Consider the following 19,160-nt stretch of genomic DNA (forward strand, 5'->3'; position numbering starts at 1 on the left):
ACACACACACACACACACACACACACACACACAAACACAAACACAAAATCCTAAACACTGGTTTTGAACCTCCTCTCCTCTTACTTATACCTGCTTAAGGTTCCTTGTTTAATAAACTATGTGAAAATTCTGTTTAGGTATGGTTTTGACAGTTTTTTTAACCATCCACCTTTTCATCCTAAACTAAGTTATTATTTAGTATTTTAATATATTTTCTTTCTCTCCAAAGCTCTACTACATATGTGTGTGTAAGTACATTTTCTTCTTCTTAATCCTACAAACAGTTCTCTAGTATTCTGTGGTTAGCAAGTTGATTTTCTGATTTATGCTGCAAGTAAACCAGCAAAGAAAAAGTCTTAAGATGTTTCCACCAGGTAATTAGTGATAAAGCTACAACAATATTATAGCCACTCTCTATCCTCTTTATATTTTATAAAATTGTATTCTGAAGCCATAGTAAAAAATAGCCTCATGAGTATTTTTGTTACTCATACAAGTTCATTTCAACTTACACCTAAATTTAACCATGAAAAAGATAACATTTTAAATCGATTCTAAACAATAATAATGTTGTCACATTAAAATTCATTGAAAATTCTAAATTGTTCAATTTAGTGCCCACTTACTTCAACAAAATAAAGGAGTCAGGTTTATATTGCTTTGTTTTTAGTTTTTTTTTTTCTTTTTGTTGGTCTTGGGCATCAACACTGGTTTAGGAGATATCCCTCATCTCTTCAGCTCAAGGCTAGCACTCTACCACATGAGCCACAGTGACACTTCCGGCTTTTTCTGCTCATGTGGTGCTGAGGAATCAAACCCAGGGCCTCATGCATGCCAGGCTAGCACTCTACAACTGAGCCATTTTCCCAGCTTAGCTGTGGTTCTTTTTTTAACTAAGATGTGCCTTTTTAAATACAGTATCCATAGGAACATAATTTATCAAAAATAGGAAGTGAGAAGAAATGAAATTAAGAAAGTGTGACTTGAGCATTGGTATTTAGATGTACTTCCAGTTCCTGAATCCAAATTCAAATGAATGAAATTTTAACATATGAAACTAGTGTTGGTGGCCAGGACAGAGTTTCATGCTTATGCTGCAAACCCGGAAGAAATTCCACTTTCTGCAATGCCAATAAAGAAATTAACTAAAACTAATGTGAGTGAAAAAATAAAAAAGTTCACCTTGAGAAAAAAAGGAAACAAAAGGATTAATGGTAAGCTGAGATAAACAGATTTAAAAAAAACACAATGTAAACATTTAAAGTATTTATTCCAAGATAAAATATTGAACAGTAACACCAAGTGTGTGTAAATGAGGCATTCCTACTCTGTAAGGAGCTAAGAAACAACTATCTTTTTTAGTGCTTATGGTTCTGTGAAAGTCCAAACACAGGGGAAATCCTGAAGCTACCAAATAAAAAAAAAAAATAGAAGCTAGCAGCAAGTGTCTGACACCTGTTAATCTAGATCTTCAGGAGTCTGAGCTCTAGAGGTTTAAAGCCATCCCTGGCAAAAAATTTCACAAAGTTCAAAATCCAGAAAACCCCTCTATTCTCCCCCCCACACCTGCCCCAAACCCTACCAAAGGCATGGTACGGAATTTATATCCCTAGTACTGTCAAAAACAAGTCTCTCATCTATGTATCTATGTATCTATGTGTCTGTCTGTCTGTCTTGACTGTCGGATCCTCTGTCTGTCTGTCCATCCATCAGTCTCTATCTAGCTATCTTAACTATAACAATTTCTCTTATCTTACATATCTAGAAATTTTGTCTTGTCTGGTATTCTTTAACAAGTTTGTACACCTCAGAATTTTCCCCAAATACTCATCCCCAAACCTTCTGTATAATCTTCCAAAGAAGCTAAGCTCTTTGACCCTGTGGGGTTGAGAGGCATACTGAGTAATGTATAAGCTCCTGAGTTCAATGACATAGTGTCACTAAATTTCCTAGAGTTAATAAAATCAGTTATTCATATATGAAACAAGGAAATCTTTGCTTACTGCCTGCTCTGTTCTAGGCACTGCACTGAGGATACAATGAGGATGAAGTGGTAAATAAGGCAGACAAGCTTGTTAACTTATAACCTAAAAAGGGGTATGTTAACCACTACATATACACTACAACCTCAGGTACAACAAATATTATTCCTAAAACACAATGAGCTGAGCTTTGTTATTTCACTCCTAGAATTCTGGTAAGGAAGGCCTTCTTTGTAGAGGTGACTTCTGAACTGAAAACCAATGGTAAAGAAGCAATTGATTTTTCTGCATACAGCTCAGTTAGTGCAAAGAAAATTAGAGTACTGTACAAAGTACTCTTCATTCTGTTCTTTCCCCAAGTTTTAGTGGAAAAAGAGTTACCAAGTTTAAAATGACACACGTTGCCAAAGTATGGAACTTCAGGATTTAGGCGTGTGCTCTGACTACACAAATTTTGTAACTGAGATGTGTGCTCATTCTATGTAAGCTTACTTTGAACTTCTCACAAAGAGTGCTGTTTGCCTAAAGTATGCAATCCCTCTCTTTTCTACTAAGGCTTTTGAAGCTCTTTTGAAGAAGTCAAGAGGAATGAAAGGAAAAGATGCTATTGCAATGTACAGGTCTAGCAAAAGTTCTAAAATTCCACAAGGATTGGGGGTTTAGTGGCTGAGTTAAATTTACATCATTATATGGCTTCTCATCACTGGTCCTTTTTGACACCTCCACAGCACCCTAGACATCCCATGACTACTATGTTTCACCTATCTAAATGAAATTTTAGATAAAACACATTTATCCTTAAACATGTTTCAAACTGAGCAGATAATACACTTATGATTATAGCAAACGAAATAATATCAGAGTTCCTATAATGTGCATTGTATGGAACAAACTAGCTCACTTTAAAAATTCAACAGTACTTAGAGAAACAAGAAAACATTTTCATCACCAACTATCCAGAATAGCATTTTTGGCTGGAAGGGAAAACATTAGTAACAGCAAAGACAGTTCTCCTCAGCCCTCTTTGCTTCCTACTGTACTTCAACCTGCAAGCCAGAAGCAAAAGTCTTATGAACAGATTTTGAAGACATGTTGTCCGAGTTCTAATCACCGGACAACAAAAATGGATGTAGTACACAGAAAGAGTCCAAATGAAGTCAATGATAAGTTTTCACTCCTCTGGTCTCCCTATTTTGGAAGACTTCAGTGTCCTTTATGCTTTAAAGATTGTAGAGGCGAGTAGTATTCTCACGCAAAGTGGCCAAGGTGTGGGGAAGTGACTGCTCTTTGATTCTGGCGATCTCTTGCACTGTGTGTATTGCAAGGCCTGGGTGGGAATACTGGCAAAGACTTTTGGGAACCGAACGGGGGAGAAAGTACGGAGCATCAGTTTCAACGACAATTCTCTCCAGCGGGATGTTCCTCAGTGCATCTCTGGCCTGCCAAGCAGAAGAGTAAGTCAGGACTGCTGTGAAGCCCACAGACATATTGGGAAAATACTGCAGTAGGGGCTCAATGACCTGATAGCTGCCAGTGAAGCAATGCCTATGGATCTTATAGTCAAAAGGCACAAATCTTTTCATGATGTTCAGGAGATCTTCATCAGCATCTCGGCAGTGGATCACCAAGGGCATCTTGAGAGACACTGCCAGTTGCAGTTGCCTCTCAAACACCTGGAATTGCTCTTGGACAGGTGTGGTGCACCTGTAAGAGTAATCCAAACCCATTTCCCCAAATGCCACAGCCTTGGGGTGCCGTAAGGCATACAAGACCCTTCTTTCTTGATACTCATTGTAGTAACGCGCAAAATGAGGGTGGCAGCCAAAGGCCCCCCAAACCAGATCTTCCTTCAATATCTCTTCCCACAGGCCATCTCGTAGGTTACGAGGATTACAGAAATCAGTGATGCAACCCTGAAATTCTTCAGGGAAGGAGCTGCTATAAAGTTTTCTGAACATTGTGAAGTTTCCTTTGAAGAACAACTTGGAATAGAGCATGTCCAAGTGACAGTGGGTATCAATGAAACCTAGCTTTGGCTGCCAGTGGCTCACTGTCTGGAAGCCAGATGCATATGATGTAAGGGGATACTGCACCAGTTCCTCTTGGTAGGATTTCTTCACTGCACTTGCTTCTGAATATCTGGAGACAGAAAATGAATGAAGATCCTGAGATTCACCTCCTGCATAGTAGTAGTATTTATTGCTGAAGCTCTGGCTTCCTCTTCCAGTAGGGAATCTGGTGGTGGTACTGCTGCTGCTGCTGGAGTGACCTCGAGAAAACCTGGTACTGCCAGAACAAGAGCTGCTGTAGTCATTCCCAGGACCATAGTACACATTAGGTTTGCGTGGGCTATGGTCACCCTTCATGGAGGAGTGCTGTGAACCTACTGGGAAACTTGGGAATGGCTTATTCTGAGAGCTTCCAACTGTTGAGAAGTTACACATTTCAGACCACTCACTCGCAATGGCAGCCTTGGTTACATTTTTTTCTTCAGGCTTTCCCTGTACTGGCTTGGAGTTATTGTCACCTGGAAATGGCAAGGATGGAAAGCTTTCTTCATGAACCTTTTTGTCAGAAAATTGCTCTTCGGTGAGGTTCTTACTAGATTTTCCAGCCATTGTATTCTCAGTGAAGCCCCCCGACTTTGGAGTCGACTCTTTGTCTTTCTGAGAAGCAATAGAGATGTTCCAGGCATATTTCTTTGCAGACTTAGGACCCTGTGCCATATTGGATTTCGCAGTAGTAGCAGCCTCTTCTCCCTGCAGTGTTGGCTTTCTCATCATGCCTTCCAGTGTCTTCTGGTTAATGATGGAAGAACTTTGAACATGAAATCTATCTCTCCCTTCCTGGGAACTCTTTGGCTCTTTATTTTGACGCTCAGACTTAGCTACAACTTCAGAGTAACTGGCAGCAACCATGGAAAACCCTTGGTCTGGAACTCTGCCCCTCAGTTTCTGGAATTTGTTTGGATCCTCAAGCTTACTTGGACTCTCAGGCTTAGCTGCCAATTCAGAGTGCTGGGAGCTAAACTTATAGTCTTGAAATCTGACCTTCATTTTCTGGAACCTGGGTGGCTCTGCCATCTTATTCTGACCCTCAGCTGTAGCTGTAAATTCAGAGTGTTTGTCAGAGAACCAATGATCTTGAAATCTGACCCTCCTTTTCTGGAACCTTTTCTTATTTGGACTCTCAGTCTCAGCTGCAACTTCAGGGTAGGGGGCAGCATTTCTGGAAGCCTCTTCTTCTTCCTCACATCTGTCACCCCAGCTCTGGGACACCTTTGGCTCTTCAGTCTTGGCTACCACTGCAGAGTAACTAGTGGAAGCCTGTTGATCTTGAATTCTCTCTGTACTTTTCTGGGTCTTGTTGGAAACTTCAATCATACTTTCCTCCTCGGACTTAGATTCTAATTCAGAGTATTGGGTGGCAGGAAACCCAGGGTCTTGAAATGTGGCCTCTGTGTTTTGGAGCTGGTTGGGATTTTCCATTTTATGTTGACTCTCAGTCTCACGTGTAGATGCAGAGTAAGAGACAGTATTGTTGGAAGCCTCTAGGTCTTGAACTGTGCCCATGCTTTTCTGGAGCTGGTTGGTATCCTCCATCTCATGTTGACCCTCAGTCTCAGGTGCAGATGTAGAGTAAGGGACAGTATTTGTGGAAGACTCTAGGTCTTGAACTGTGCCCATGCTTTTCTGGAGCTGGTTAGGATCCTCCATCTTATTTTGACACTCAATCTCAGCTGTAAATGTAGAGTAAGAGACAGTATTAGTGGAAGACTGCTGGTCTTAAACTGTGCCCATACATTTTGGGAATGTTTACACTCCCTTTCCAGTTTACTTTTTAAAATTTTAGTTATTATTAGGAAAGTGCCTTTCAATTCCTTATCTTCATAAATTATTAAGTACTTGTACAGTTATGAGATCAGTAAATGCTTCGTGGTCAGTGTTACCCCTTCCTTCATCTTCCCCTGACTCCAGCTTCAGGGTAATGAGGAGGGGAAACATGTTTGCAACTGCAATTGTAGGAACATCTAGGGAAGCCATTTTGTTCCGTTTACTAAAATGGGCCAGCAGAAAAACAACAACAAAAAAAACCACTGGGTCCCACAGACTAAGAAATCACATGTACTCACCCAAGTCTCAGTGTTTAGTAGTGCAGCTCTACTCATGCCAGGGTTGGAGGAATGGATTTAAGAAAACAACATCTCCGCTTGGGGGGTGGTTAGGGGGCATTTCCATGACAGAATAGTTCTCCGGAAAAGGCAAACCTCCAGGGGCACTCTAAGAAGTCCTTGTGGACTTTCAGGTCTTTACTACCCAACCTCACCCCACCCTAGCTCACCCCAGCCCACCCCAGTCAAGGACACCCCTGCTGCCTTCCAAATTGCTTCACTGACTCCACTCATCTTATCTCTACCTACCCTCCTTCCACCTCATACAGATGGTCATTCCACCTCAGGCAGCTGGTGCTGCTATCTTTGTGAGGGGCTCTTACATAAGGGTGAGCTTTTAGGTGCTTAGAGCCCAACTCCCCACCAGAGGACATCACTGCTGCCTTCCAAACCCTGTAGCCCGCTCCCCTACTCTACCCCCCCAACCTCTCTTCACCTACTTCCATGATTATAAGGGGTTCTTTCTTACCATGAGGTTTTAAGTCACCGGTGCCCAATTCCGCACTACAGGACATCTCTGCAGGTCTTTCCAAATCTCTTCGCCGACTCCCCACCTCCGGCCTCAGGCAGCTGGCTCCGGTTCTGGCCCGGTTTTCAAGAGGACTTTACATAATGGTGGGCTTTAAGGTTCTTAGTGCCCGACCCATAACTCCTGACCCCTGACTATAGGACTGCCTTGCCTCCTTCCAAACTACTTAGCCCATTTCCCACCCCTGTTTCCCCCCTCAGATTGGTGGTGCAGTCCACTGTCATCATCTTGAGGGGATCTTTCATAAAGGTGGGCTTTTAACTACTTAGTCCCCAACTCCCCGTACAGGATACCCCTGTGGTCTTCCAAATTGATTCACTGACTCCTCCCTCTCACATATATTCCCACTACCGGTACTGCCCTCCTCCCACTGCTGGCCGCCATTTTCTTGCAGGGGTCTTCCATAATGGCGGGTTTTAGGATCTTAGTGCTCAACACCCCAGTACCGGACACTCGTGTGGCCATCCAAAGAACTTACCAACTCTCTTCCCGCATGTCCCTTTCGCACACCTCAGGCATCTGGCTCCACCCCCTGCTCTGTTTCAGAGGGCTGCTTTACAAATAGAGGGCATTTAGTTCCTTAGTGCCCACCCCTCCCTACAGGACACCCTGAGGTCTCCCAACTATTTCAGCAGCTTCCCTCCTTCACCTCCCCTCCTCCCACCTCAGCCAGCTGGTGCAGACTCCTCTCTAGCTCCACCCACCTCCCGCCTGAGGGGGCTGGCACCGCCCACAGCCATGTTCCTGAGAGACTCAGTCCTAACTGGGGCTCTTAGTTCCTTAATGCCCATCTCCCCTATACAGGACACACCTGAGTCCTTCCACGCTCCCCCCCACCCCCCCACCTTTCCTGCCCTCCCCAGTCAACTGGCGCTGAATGCCCTCTCACCCCTCCCACTTCCCGCCTCAGGCAAGCTGGGACCTGCCACCGCCATGGTTCTCGGGGACTCTGTCCTAACTGTAGGCTTTTAGGTCCTCAATGCCCGACTCCCCACTATAGGACACCCCTGCAGCCTGAAAAGTAATTTGTTGACTCCCCTTCCACACCTTCCCCCACCTGCTGCCCCTCCCCCCACCTGCCGGCTCAGGCAACTGAAGCCGCTGCCCACCGCCATGTTCATCAAGGGCGGTTTCCTCACGGTGCGGTGCGCTTTTAGGTCTTTTGTGTCAGAACCCCCCTCCAGGACACTCCTCAGTGTCAGACCCCCCACTCCAGGACACTCCTCAGTGTCAGACCCCCCGCTCCAGGACACTCCTCAGGCCCTCCAAACCGCTTCGCCGCCTCCCCTCCCCCTCTCCCCTCAGGCAGCTGGCACCGCCGCCGCCATATTCCTGAGGGGCTCTCTCTTACCGGTGGGCTTTTAGGTGTTCAGGGCCTGCGACCCCCACTACAGGACACCCCGTGGCATTCCCAAACGTTTTTCCAACTCTGCTCCCCCTTCTCCCACGGCCCCCCTCAGGCACCAGGTGCCGGCCCTGCCACCGCCATGATCTCGGGGGATCTCACCTAAGGGTTGCTCCTGTGGCACTCGATGTTGCCCAGTTCCTAACCCTTCGGAACCCTTTCAACACTTGGCCATGTCTTTCAGCATAGTAGAGATTCCAGAGTCTTTCCCAGGGGCATTCGAAGAGCTGTGGAGAATGCACAGAGCTCGCGGACCGGCGACACCTGTAATGGCGTCCGGCTCCGGAAGCTCTCGTCCCACAATGCCTTGGCTCCTTGCTGTTGCGCCCACCAGCCTCCTCAGGGTCATAGCAAAGTACTTCCGGGACATCAAAAACGGGCGGTCTGAAGCTACAAGTTGACGTGGGTGGTGACCAAGGGGCTGTCAGAGGCAAAGGTGCCGCTAGCTGCTTGGCTGGGAGGCTAAGATAGGAAGATTTCTCAGCCCCAGGGAGGGGACCTGTGCTTCAAATGGTACAGCACCAGCCTTGAGGCAAAAGGAACTCAGCAAAGAAAAACAGAAGCTCAGGGACAGTGCCCAGGCCCTGAGTTCCAGCCCCCGGACCAGCACATTGACAGACAAATTGACGTTTGGGATACGAGGCATTTCTGAGATGCCAAGGACCACCCCAAGTGCTTTGGATGTCACACACAGTTTGTTTCTGGGTCTGGCTGTTTGTTCATAGGGAGCCACGAGGATCAGACCGTGAACACCAGCCACTTCAGCCCCCACCACTCCCCTCTGGCCAGGCTGGAAAAGCGGGTCCCTCGGGCCACTTTCTTCATAGGCCCCTCCCCACTGCTGTCCCTGGAATCACTTCCATCTTTGTCATTCTTCAGCCTGGCTAGGCATTCGTGTGCCGCAGTCATTGCGGCCACCATTTTATGTCTATGACCTGCATCGACTGCGTGATTACATCTGGGACGGCCGCCCTGGCCATTGCCTCGCTCTCCCCTTATCTACAACATTGGCATGCCTTGAATCCTTTAATCTGCATGCTTTTTGTACTGATACCTACAGATTGCTAAAAAATGTACAAACATAAAGGCTGCATTTTTACTCAACACTGCATTTGAAAGTCTATGCGCTTTTGAAAACATGGTGAAATACAGCCATTTTGTGTCCTCTGTTCTATTCACTTAACGTCAATGCAAAGCTAAAGTAGTTTTCTTACTGTTGCATATTTACTTTAAAATTTTTTCTTTGTTAGTGTAAAGATGATGGACAGAAGGGTTAAAGTTACACAAGTCAGGTAATGTGCGGCATATTTTCTTATTGCGGCATATTCTCCCCAGCCCTTGAGGGGCCAGGCGCCTATCCTGCCTAGTCACCGGGGGATCGGCTTTCTGCCCTGGGTGCCACTTTCTCTCCCGTCTGGATACCCCGGTGTCTGAAGGGTACCCCGGGCATTCCCTCTCCTTTCTGCATGACCTTCGATTCCAAGACCTCCCTTGCCTGCACATCCCCCACATCCTGCTGATTACTTCCCACTCTTGACCCCTTGTCCTGCGTTACCCTCCCTTTTCTCATAGGGTCCTGCCCCATGGGACAGGGGACACACAACCAAATCGGCCTTTATTGTATGTTCAATTTGCATGTAGCCTGTGCTCTATTAGACTGAATGCTTTGTAGAATTTTGTTTAAGCTTTCCTCTTCTCTTTGACGATGCTTAGATATTAATTTAAAATGTCATACAATTTTGTCATATTTCCCAATTTTTTCATTAATAACCAAATTTTAAATTTTCTTGAATGTTTTCTGTGCCACCCTATGCATCCATCGTGCCACGAAACCCTCTTCTCCTTTCCATGCTCTTCTCTTCCATGTAGCCTTGATGCTACTGCCCTCTCGCTAGCCCCTTCTTCCAATCTGGCCTTCTTCCCTTGTGATATCTTCCATGTTGTCTGCCTTGCATGCACTTCTACAATGCCATTGTCCCCTGCCTCCTCTGCCTTCCCCCACTTATGGCTTCCATGCAGCCACTCTGCCCCCACCCCTTATTCCTCCACTTGTCACTCTTCCCTCAATCTGAGGCTTTCATTATCTTTTTCCCTCTGATGGCCAAAAGGCATTGATTTATTATATTAAAGCTGTTATGTATCTGATATTTTAATTTGTTGATATCCATCTTTTCCAAGTGAGTCCTTTTTTTCTTTTTTTCTTTTATTGCTATGTTATTCTTTTTTCAGTATGCGTTTAATTTTTGTACAGTTTATTTTCATAATCTTCTTTCCTACCTACTAATATGTCTCAGGTACTCTGGTATTACACCGTTTGAAAAATTGATGCATTATATTTAGCTATAAAATCTGGGAATGCTAGACTTCCATCATTTAATTTTTACAACTATGTAATAGACTATGTTATTTATGTTTTAATCAGGTTGTCAGAATTAAGTACATCCAAAATATAATAAAATATTACTTGAAATATATTATTTTACTCTGCCTCTCTAGAATATATTTCCAATTTGTTTAGTGAAATACTCCTATATTTTTTAGTCATTATTTTGTGTTTCATTTGGGTCATAGTTTCAATTAAAACTGTATTTTGTAATTTTTACTTGTTTGAGAAATTACGTTCATGCCCATTGTATTTTCTAACTAGAATTGTTTAAGATCTATGTGATCCAGAATGTGAAATTGTGATCTCGATATATTGAAAACTTTTATTTATATTAAGCTTTAAATTTTTTTTTTCTGGTCCGTTCATGGGCTTGAATTCTGTGCCTGGGTGCTGTCTCTCAGCTCTTTAGCTCAAGGCTAGCGCTCTACCACTTGAGCCACAGTGCCACTTCCGGCTTTTTTTCCTGCTTATGTGGTGCTAAGGAATCAAACCCAGGGCCTCATGCATGCAAGGCAAGCGCTCTATCACTGAGCCACCTTCCCAGCCCAAGCTTTAAATTTTATTTTATTTTTTACTTTTTTGCCATTCATGGGGCTTGAAGTCAGGTCCTTGGTAATGTTTCTGAGCTTCTTTTTGCTCAAGGTTCACACTCTAGCACTTGAGCCACAGTGACACTTCTAGCTTTTTCTGAATAGTTAGCTGGAGATAAAAGTCTCACAGACTTTCCTGCCGGGGCTGGCTTTGATCCATGATCCTCAGATCTCAGTCTGCTGAGAAGCTACAATTACAAGCATGAGCCACTGGCATCCGGCTTCACATTAGTTTTTAAAATTTAAATTTTTTATGCTTAGATTTTTATCTCTGTCATCATTTTGTCTCTCTCTGTGTTTATGTCTCTTGGTTACTAGTATTTTTATTTCATATTTTTTACATTGTCCAGAACTCCTAAAAATAAATAACATTACTTGTAGTGGCATTGTTGTTTTGTTCCTGATAAGGATGCCACATAGTTTAATTAAATATGATGATGTCTTTAAGACTGTTGTCTTAAAGCACATGTTTTGTAATCTTGTTAAGGAACTTAACAAGAAAATGTTGCATTTTAAAATGTACTTGGTAGGAAACAGTATGACTTCTTTACACATTTTTTCAAGCCTCTTTCTTTGGAACTATCCTTGCACCTGTGAAAATAATGCTGCTTTAAAAAATTAATAGGTGACTTACGACTATTAATGGGTCTGTTAAATAGTGCTTGCTTGTTTTTGAGTTAGGATCTTTGAATTTTAAGTACAGTATTGAAAATGTTCTTTAGCAGTAATTCTCAACATTGGTTTGCGTTTTATGATTACTTTGGGAGCTTGAAAAATCACCAGTGCCAACCAGGTCTAATTACTGGTGGCTCATCCTTTTTTTTTTTTTTTTTAAACTAGGGCTGAGAACCGAACCCAGGGCCTTGGGCACGCCAGGCGAGCGCCCTTCCGCTGGGCTAAACCCCCAGCCCCGTGGCTCATCCTTATAAGCTTAGCTATCTAAGCATTGGAAATCTATAGTATCAGATTACTAGCTTTGAAATCTTTCAAAGATTTCAAAGCTAGTATAGGCCCGAAGTTTGAGAGCCCTCATTTTAACCTGTCATTTCAGCTATGTGTAACGGGTTTGAGGGAGGATTATGATTCCAGACCATTCAAGGCAACAACAAGGTCACAAGACCCCATCTAAACTGAAAGAGAGTCTCCAGGTTCTTCTTGCCTGGGCTGGCTTTGAACCACAATCCTCAGATCTCAGCATCCTTTGTAGCTGGGATTACAGGCGTGAGCCACCAGCACCTAGCTACTTCGCTGTTTTTTTTTTTAATTTATATTTGTTATCTTTAAACAGTTATACAAAGGAGTTTCAATTCCACATGTCGTTTTATGAGTACAATGCGTCTTGTTTAGTGTCACCCTTTCCATCGAAGTCTCCCATCTGAAATCAGAACCTCACTCATTCCTTCAAGTTACCTGGTTCAGTTTTCACATACACATATTAAGTATTGTAATAAAACTTGTTTTCACAGTGTGAGCAAATTCATTTTGTGTGTCTAACACATGAATTTAAAATCCCATGGTGAAATTCCAAAGACAGACTGCAGTTAACTTTCTGTTAGATCTAAGTGATGGATTTATTTCCTGAATATAATTTCTTTGTTTTGATCCAAAATATCATGACAGGTTGAAATAATTTCCATGTAGTATAACCATGATTCGATCTCCATTCTCCATTTTTGATGTGTAGAAAGTCTTCTTGGAAAAAAATCCTTCCAATTCTTTTCACTCACCAAAAGTATACACGTTAACAATTTATGGGTTTTAAATTTGCTGCATGTTTTCATGGCTTCTAATTATGATTCCAACAGGTATTATGTTTTGATGCCTATATGGAAGATGAAGTACCTGATAAAAGACAAGAAGACTATAGAATAAGAGTCTATAAAATCTACTTCTATCCTGAGGATGACACAATTGAAGTAAATGAGCCACAGTTGCGAAATAGTGGACTGCTTCAAGGTATAGTTTTAAATTGGCAGTATCAGTCTTGCATTTAAACCATTTTAAACCATTTGTTTATTATTTATTATTATATTCATTTTTATTTTTAAATTTAATTTTATTGTCAATAGAGGGGTTACAATTACATACATAAGTAGTACATTTCTTGTAGAACTTGTTACCCTTGCTCATTTTTCTACCAATTTTCTTCCCCCCCCCGTCTCCCCCATATTTATTTTTATTTTTATTAGGTTTTTTGGTTTTTTTTTTTTTGCTGGTCCTGGAACTTGAACTCATGGCCTGAGCACTGTCCCAGGAAATAAGTGCCTCATGGACTTTCCTGCTCAGTCTGGCTTTGAACTGCAATCTTCAGATCTCAGTCTCCTGAGTAGCTAGTATTACAGGTGCCTGGCAATGTTAGTACTGGGGTTTGGACACAGATCTTGGCACTCTTGCCTGGGTTTTTGCCCAAGGGACTCTACCATTTGAACCATACTTTTGGCTCTTTGCTGATTAATTGGAAATGTGAGACTCACAGACTTTTCTGTATAGGCTTTCTTCAAACTTTGATCCTCAGATATCAGCTTCCTGAGTAGCTGAGATTACAAGCATAAGCCACCAGTGCCCAGCTGTTTATTATTAATTATAATCTGGCAATATTAAAGTGTGAGTTCAGGACCTCACTGTTGACTAAGCAGGTCCTCTTACTGCTGAGTCATGCCTCCAGCCCTGGCTTTTTACTCTTTTTTTTTTACTCTTTATTTTTTGAGATAGGCTTTTGTTTCCTGTCCACATACACACCTGGGCATAATCCACCTATGTTAGGCTTCCTGCTAGGTAGGAAAACAGGTGCTCACCACTGTACCCAGCTCTTTATTGGGAAAGGGTTTCTTGAATGTTTTCTTTCATCCTCCTGTGTAGCTAGGATTACAAGTGTGAGGCACCATAGCCTGACTTTTCTTCAGCTTAAAAAAAAAACATGCTAAGTAGTTAGATATTTGGCAGTGGTGAATATATATATATATATATATATATGTATATATATATATATATATATATTGTTAACAAGTACTTAATAGCAGGGACTTATCAGCCTTCCACCCCTCATACCTCAGCATTGGCCCATTCTCTTTATGTGTATTTTCTTTCAAGTGCTGCTCTAATATAAGCAAACTTTCCTTTGTCCTTGACTTTGTTCCCAAATTGTTTGCTCTCTTTGCCATGAGTGCATTGCTTCCTAATGCCTTGTCTCTTCTGAGAAGAGACAGTTGTTCTCCACTGCCACTTCCAGATTGATATTGTCTTTTTCTTAAATTTGCTAATATTTATTTCAATCATCCCTTCCTCATCCTCATAATGTTAACTAACATCATTTATGGTAATAAAAAACTTATAGCCTATATTAGTTTAATTGTTATTGTCACCTAATAACTGGTAGAAACAATTTTAAGCAGGGAAGGTTTATTTTGGTTCACAATTTCAGAGGTTTCAGTCTTTTTTCAAGAAGAGTATGACAGCTGGGCGCTGGTGGCTCACACTTGTAATCCTAGCTACTCAGGAGGCTGAGATCTGAGGATCGAGTTTCAAAGCGAGCCTGGGCAGGAAAGTCTGTGAAACTCTTATCTCCAATAAACCACCAGAAAACCGGAAGTGGTGCTGTAGCTCAAGTGGTAGTGTGCTAGCCTTGAGCTGAAGAACTGAGGGACAGCGCTCAGGCCCAGAGTTCAAGCCCCACGACCTACCAAAAAAAAAAAAAAAAAGAGTGTGACAGAGTAGAGTAGTACACATAATGGCAAACAAGAAGCAGAAAATAATACCTGGAAGTATCTCCAGTAGAACAAGAACATATCCCTAATGACTTTACCCAGTCTGCCCCACCTTCTACAGTTCTACCACCATAGTCTTCACATTATGAATCCATCAGTGGATTAAGATAGTCATATGTCAGAGGCCTAATGATGTAATTGTCTCTTGAAATATCCTCATAGATATATCCAGATGTGTGTTTTACGAATAATATCAGGCCCTTCTCAATCAGGTTGTCAATAAAAATGAATTCTTATAGTAGCTCAACAGAGAGTTCTTGTTCCTTCACTTCACACATGACAGTCTATCTTTATTTGCAATCCATTTTAGTCACAGATAAGTCTTAACTCTGTGATATGGCCACCAGGGAAACTGATCCTACACTGCATTAGACTATAGAAGATATTTAAAAGAGATGACTTATTTCTTCTCTTTGTGTTGTGGGTCCTTCCTTTGGGGTGATATCAAGTTTTCAATACCTTCACAAGACAGCAAACACAATGTTTTTTTTTTTAATATTATTTTATTTTATTTGAGAACATACTGTACAGAGGGGCTACAATTACATGGGCAGGATAATGCATACATTTCTTACCAAGCATTGCAGCCTCCTCCTTTGTTTACCCTTACCTCCCTTCCCAGCCTCCCCCCTCCCCCCACCCAATTATACCCCCCTCCCCCCCCCCACCGACTTTGTAAAGCTGGTTTTGACATGACATTTTGTACTTCTCATTGTTGCAACAGGTCCACCTGAATCCTTAAACGACTTGTTTGCCCCCATCTCCTCCACATGTTATACTGACATCAAATATAGTGAAAGTGGGGGTTACACTGTGGGGGAGGGACATACAAAGCAACAAAGAAATAATCTTATAAATGCTTTAGAAACATATGCATGAAAGAAACGAAAACATTAAAATACATATTTAAGGGTTCATTTTCCTAACATCACATTATCTGACCTTTTCTGCTTGACTCATACCTATACTAGATATTGCAAATAAGGGAAACCATGGGACCTATGCTTCTTTGGGCCTGGCTTACTCTACTATAAAGCCATAGTAATCAAAACAGCTTGGTATTGGCATAAGAACAGACCTCAGGACCAAACACAATGTTAAAAAGATTAAAAATTGTTATGTGTAAGATAGAATAATGGAAAATGATATTTGTTTGTAATGAAAAGACTCAAGTGTGCCTGATAAATGCCTTTAGATAAGTAAGGAAATGTCTTATTTGTTTTTTTTTATTCTCAAGGATGACATCCAGGCCTCAGAGTTCAGGTCAGTAAAAAGAAGAAATTTGTATCAGGGATCTACCAAAAGTTGTAGTGGCTGACATAAGATGGACTTACAGGAATGTTGGCCTTGAGTGGAGGAGTGGGAAGTCATATGTTTGTTTCTCCATTGGTATAGATATAGGAGAGGACTTCAGTGGGTTTTTTGGTGATTTACATAAATGCATTTCTGGGGTCTTTTGTTGCTCAAAGACCCATAATTTTTTGGATGTAATGTCTTTCTTTGTGTTTTGGAGTATTCTATCTTCAATATCTCAGACTTAGAAATTGCCTTCTCTGACAAAAGTCCTTTCCTTTTTATTTTGGGTCTGGTCGTGGGCCTGAACTCTGAGTCTGGGCACTGCCCCTCAGCTCTTCAGCTCAAGGCTAGCGCTCTACCACTTGAGCCACAGCACCACTTCTGGATTTTTTTTTTGCTTATGGGTGCTGAGGAATCGAACCCAGGGCCTCAAGCACACAAGGCAAGCGCTTTACCACTGAGCCAACTTCCCAGCCCAAGTCCTTTCCTTTTTACTTTTCACAATTGCTCATAATTGAATGCCATCCTTTTTTATTCTCTTAAGAAAACATATCCTGAATCCATCCCATGATTCTTTTTCAAAACGCTAGGACTGTTTATTGCCAGTGAAGGGCACAGACCTTGGGGTCTGGGCTTGGAGCTTGTATGAAGGGCTGGATTTTAGAGAGGGTTCCATGTCTTTTTGACCCACAACTAAACTGTTCTTATTTATTTATTTATTTAACTCAAAATCTCCTGTCTACTAAGCAAGCACTCTACCACTTGAGCTATGCCTCCCTCCCTATTGCTTTAGTTTGTTTTTAGATAGGATCTTACACTTTTGTGTAAGGGCTGGCCTCAGACTGTGATCTTCCTAACTTTGTAGGAGGTAATCCTCTGAGATTACAGACATAGGCCCCATAAAGATAAGCGCGCGCGCATGTGTGTGTGTGTGTGTGTGTGTGTGTGTGTGTGTGTGTGTGTGTGTTTGTGGTGCTGGGATCAAACTCAAGACCTCATACATGCTACTAGAGCACTCTGCCACTGGTTACAGGCCTTACTCTCATCTTTTGACTTAGTGGGATACTAGACATAGCTGTCTACTGTTATCTCCCTGTCTCAAGTTTGACTCCTCCCAGAATCTGTTCTTTACACAGCAACTGTGGAATATTACCTTGAAGCAGTGGTAGCCTATCAGAAGCATACATTAAGGCTCTCCCAGAGGCCACAGAACAGATAGTTCAAGGGCCAAATTAAAATGTCTGAATCACATGATAGATTAATATAATTCAAAATGTATAGTGAAGGATCAGAAGGTAATTCATTGGAAGAGCACTTGCCTGATATATGTTCTGTCTAGTACTGCAGAACAAAATAAAAAATATAAACAGTCTGAAAAGCACAGTGAAAAAGTAAGGGAAAATAGACAGGGTAGGTTTACAGTCAGCAAGTTCAGTGCAGGGTTGACTCTGCTTGAATTCTGTGGTAGGCAATTGTTTTCTTTCTCTTCTTCAGCAGTCTTGCTTATGAGTAGTGTGGTTTGGAGAACAGAATAAAGGATCAAGCAAGGAGAAGACAGAAAGCCCAGGACCAAGAACACAAACTTGCTCAGTTGGCAACATGCGGGATTGAGTATGCTTGGCTACAGCTATAGCTCACCAATAACCCTGCTGAATAATAATGGGTTTGTTTGTGTTTCTTGAACAGAGGGTACATGGGGCCAGTGGGGCCAGAGTGGGTGTTGCCAATGAATGAGTGGCTGAATTAAGGCCTCATGAATATTGAGTACTAATGAATATTTAGGTATTTTAGTGTATCATGACTATTTAAAGCACAGGTGTCTCATGTATGTTTAATGTGTACTGAAAATTAGCTATCTTTTGGTTCTTCCATTCCTTTCCTTCTATGCTTAACAAACATATCCTACTTGACTATTTTTATTGTTATTATGATTTCTTTCTATGTTGAATAGTTTTTGCTCATTAGCTATTGTTGGGTTTTGGTCCAGACAGTCGGGGTCGGAGGAACGGTAAGTGGGCTCCCCCTACTCCCCCGCCTGTTCCCCAGCCTCCCTTAGCCTCAGAGACAGTCAGACACAGCGGGGAGTCAAGTGAAACAGGAACTCATTTATTACCACACAGCAAGCACTTTTTTTTTTTTTTGTGGTCCTGTCGTGGGGCCTGAACTCTTGGCCTGGGCGCTGTCCCTCAGCTCTTCAGCTCAAGGCTAGCGCTCTACCACTTGAGCCACAGCACCACCTCCGGCTTTTTTTCTTTTTGCTTATGTGGTGCTGAGGAATCGAACCCAGGGCCTCATGCATGCAACGTAAGCGCTCTACCACTGAGCCACCTTCCCAGCCCCAACAGCAAGCACTTTTTAAAGCAAAAAACCCCGTGGCATAGAAGGGGAGGAAAAGGAACCAGCCAATCACTGTAGAGGTCACCCTATCATGCGCCTAAGCTTTCTATCCTTTCCCTGCTGTCCTTGAGCTGTTCACGCACTGATGTCACTTCACCTGGTTGTGGTACCCAGCCAGATTTTAACATAAACAACTCGGGCTCTGCGCACTCAACTCCCTCTCAGCGCCATCTTTGCTGCCCATGTGCCCTACAAGCTATTTATTTAGTCTCATACATCCATAATGATATGTCACAATGAGTTCCAAGCTCTTGGAACTCATTTTAGCATAAATGAGACAATTTTTTAAAAAATTGGTAAGAATATGTTAAAATTAAAGAACTATTTAATAACAGAAAATTTACAACTGTTCATTTATGTAAACATCTGTTTTACTAAGTGTATTTGATTAGGTGAGTGACTGCTTTATAATTTTTTTTCTTGGTACTGGCAATTGAACTCATGCTTTTATGCTTACTAGACATGTACTCTACCAGTTGAGCTACTCTCCAGCCTGTAAAATATATTTCCTTATAGGTTTTAACTTAAATACCTTGCTATGATTTTCCCTAAGCATTTCTTGCTTATTTTGTTGTTATTTTTCCCACCATGACACCAAAATGATGAAATTCACAAGCCATTCTAAGCCTGCATTGATGAC

At 42.2% G+C, this 19,160-nt stretch overlaps 1 protein-coding gene across 3 annotated transcripts in view; it reads left to right on the plus strand.

The window, feature by feature from the left end:
* Efhc2 (EF-hand domain containing 2) overlaps positions 1 to 19,160 on the plus strand; it is a 198,535-nt gene that overhangs the window by 80,535 nt on the left and 98,840 nt on the right. For all 3 annotated transcript variants that reach the window (XM_070039203.1, XM_070039204.1, XM_070039202.1), the window contains one exon: positions 12,869 to 13,019. In XM_070039203.1, the coding sequence (XP_069895304.1) occupies positions 12,869 to 13,019 (151 nt within the window). The remainder of the gene's footprint in view (positions 1 to 12,868; positions 13,020 to 19,160) is intronic.

This window comes from Dipodomys merriami, unplaced genomic scaffold (assembly GCF_024711535.1).
Source record: "Dipodomys merriami isolate MVZ:Mamm:240054 unplaced genomic scaffold, mDipMer1.0.p SCAF_3, whole genome shotgun sequence".
NCBI classification, from domain to species: Eukaryota; Metazoa; Chordata; class Mammalia; order Rodentia; family Heteromyidae; genus Dipodomys; species Dipodomys merriami.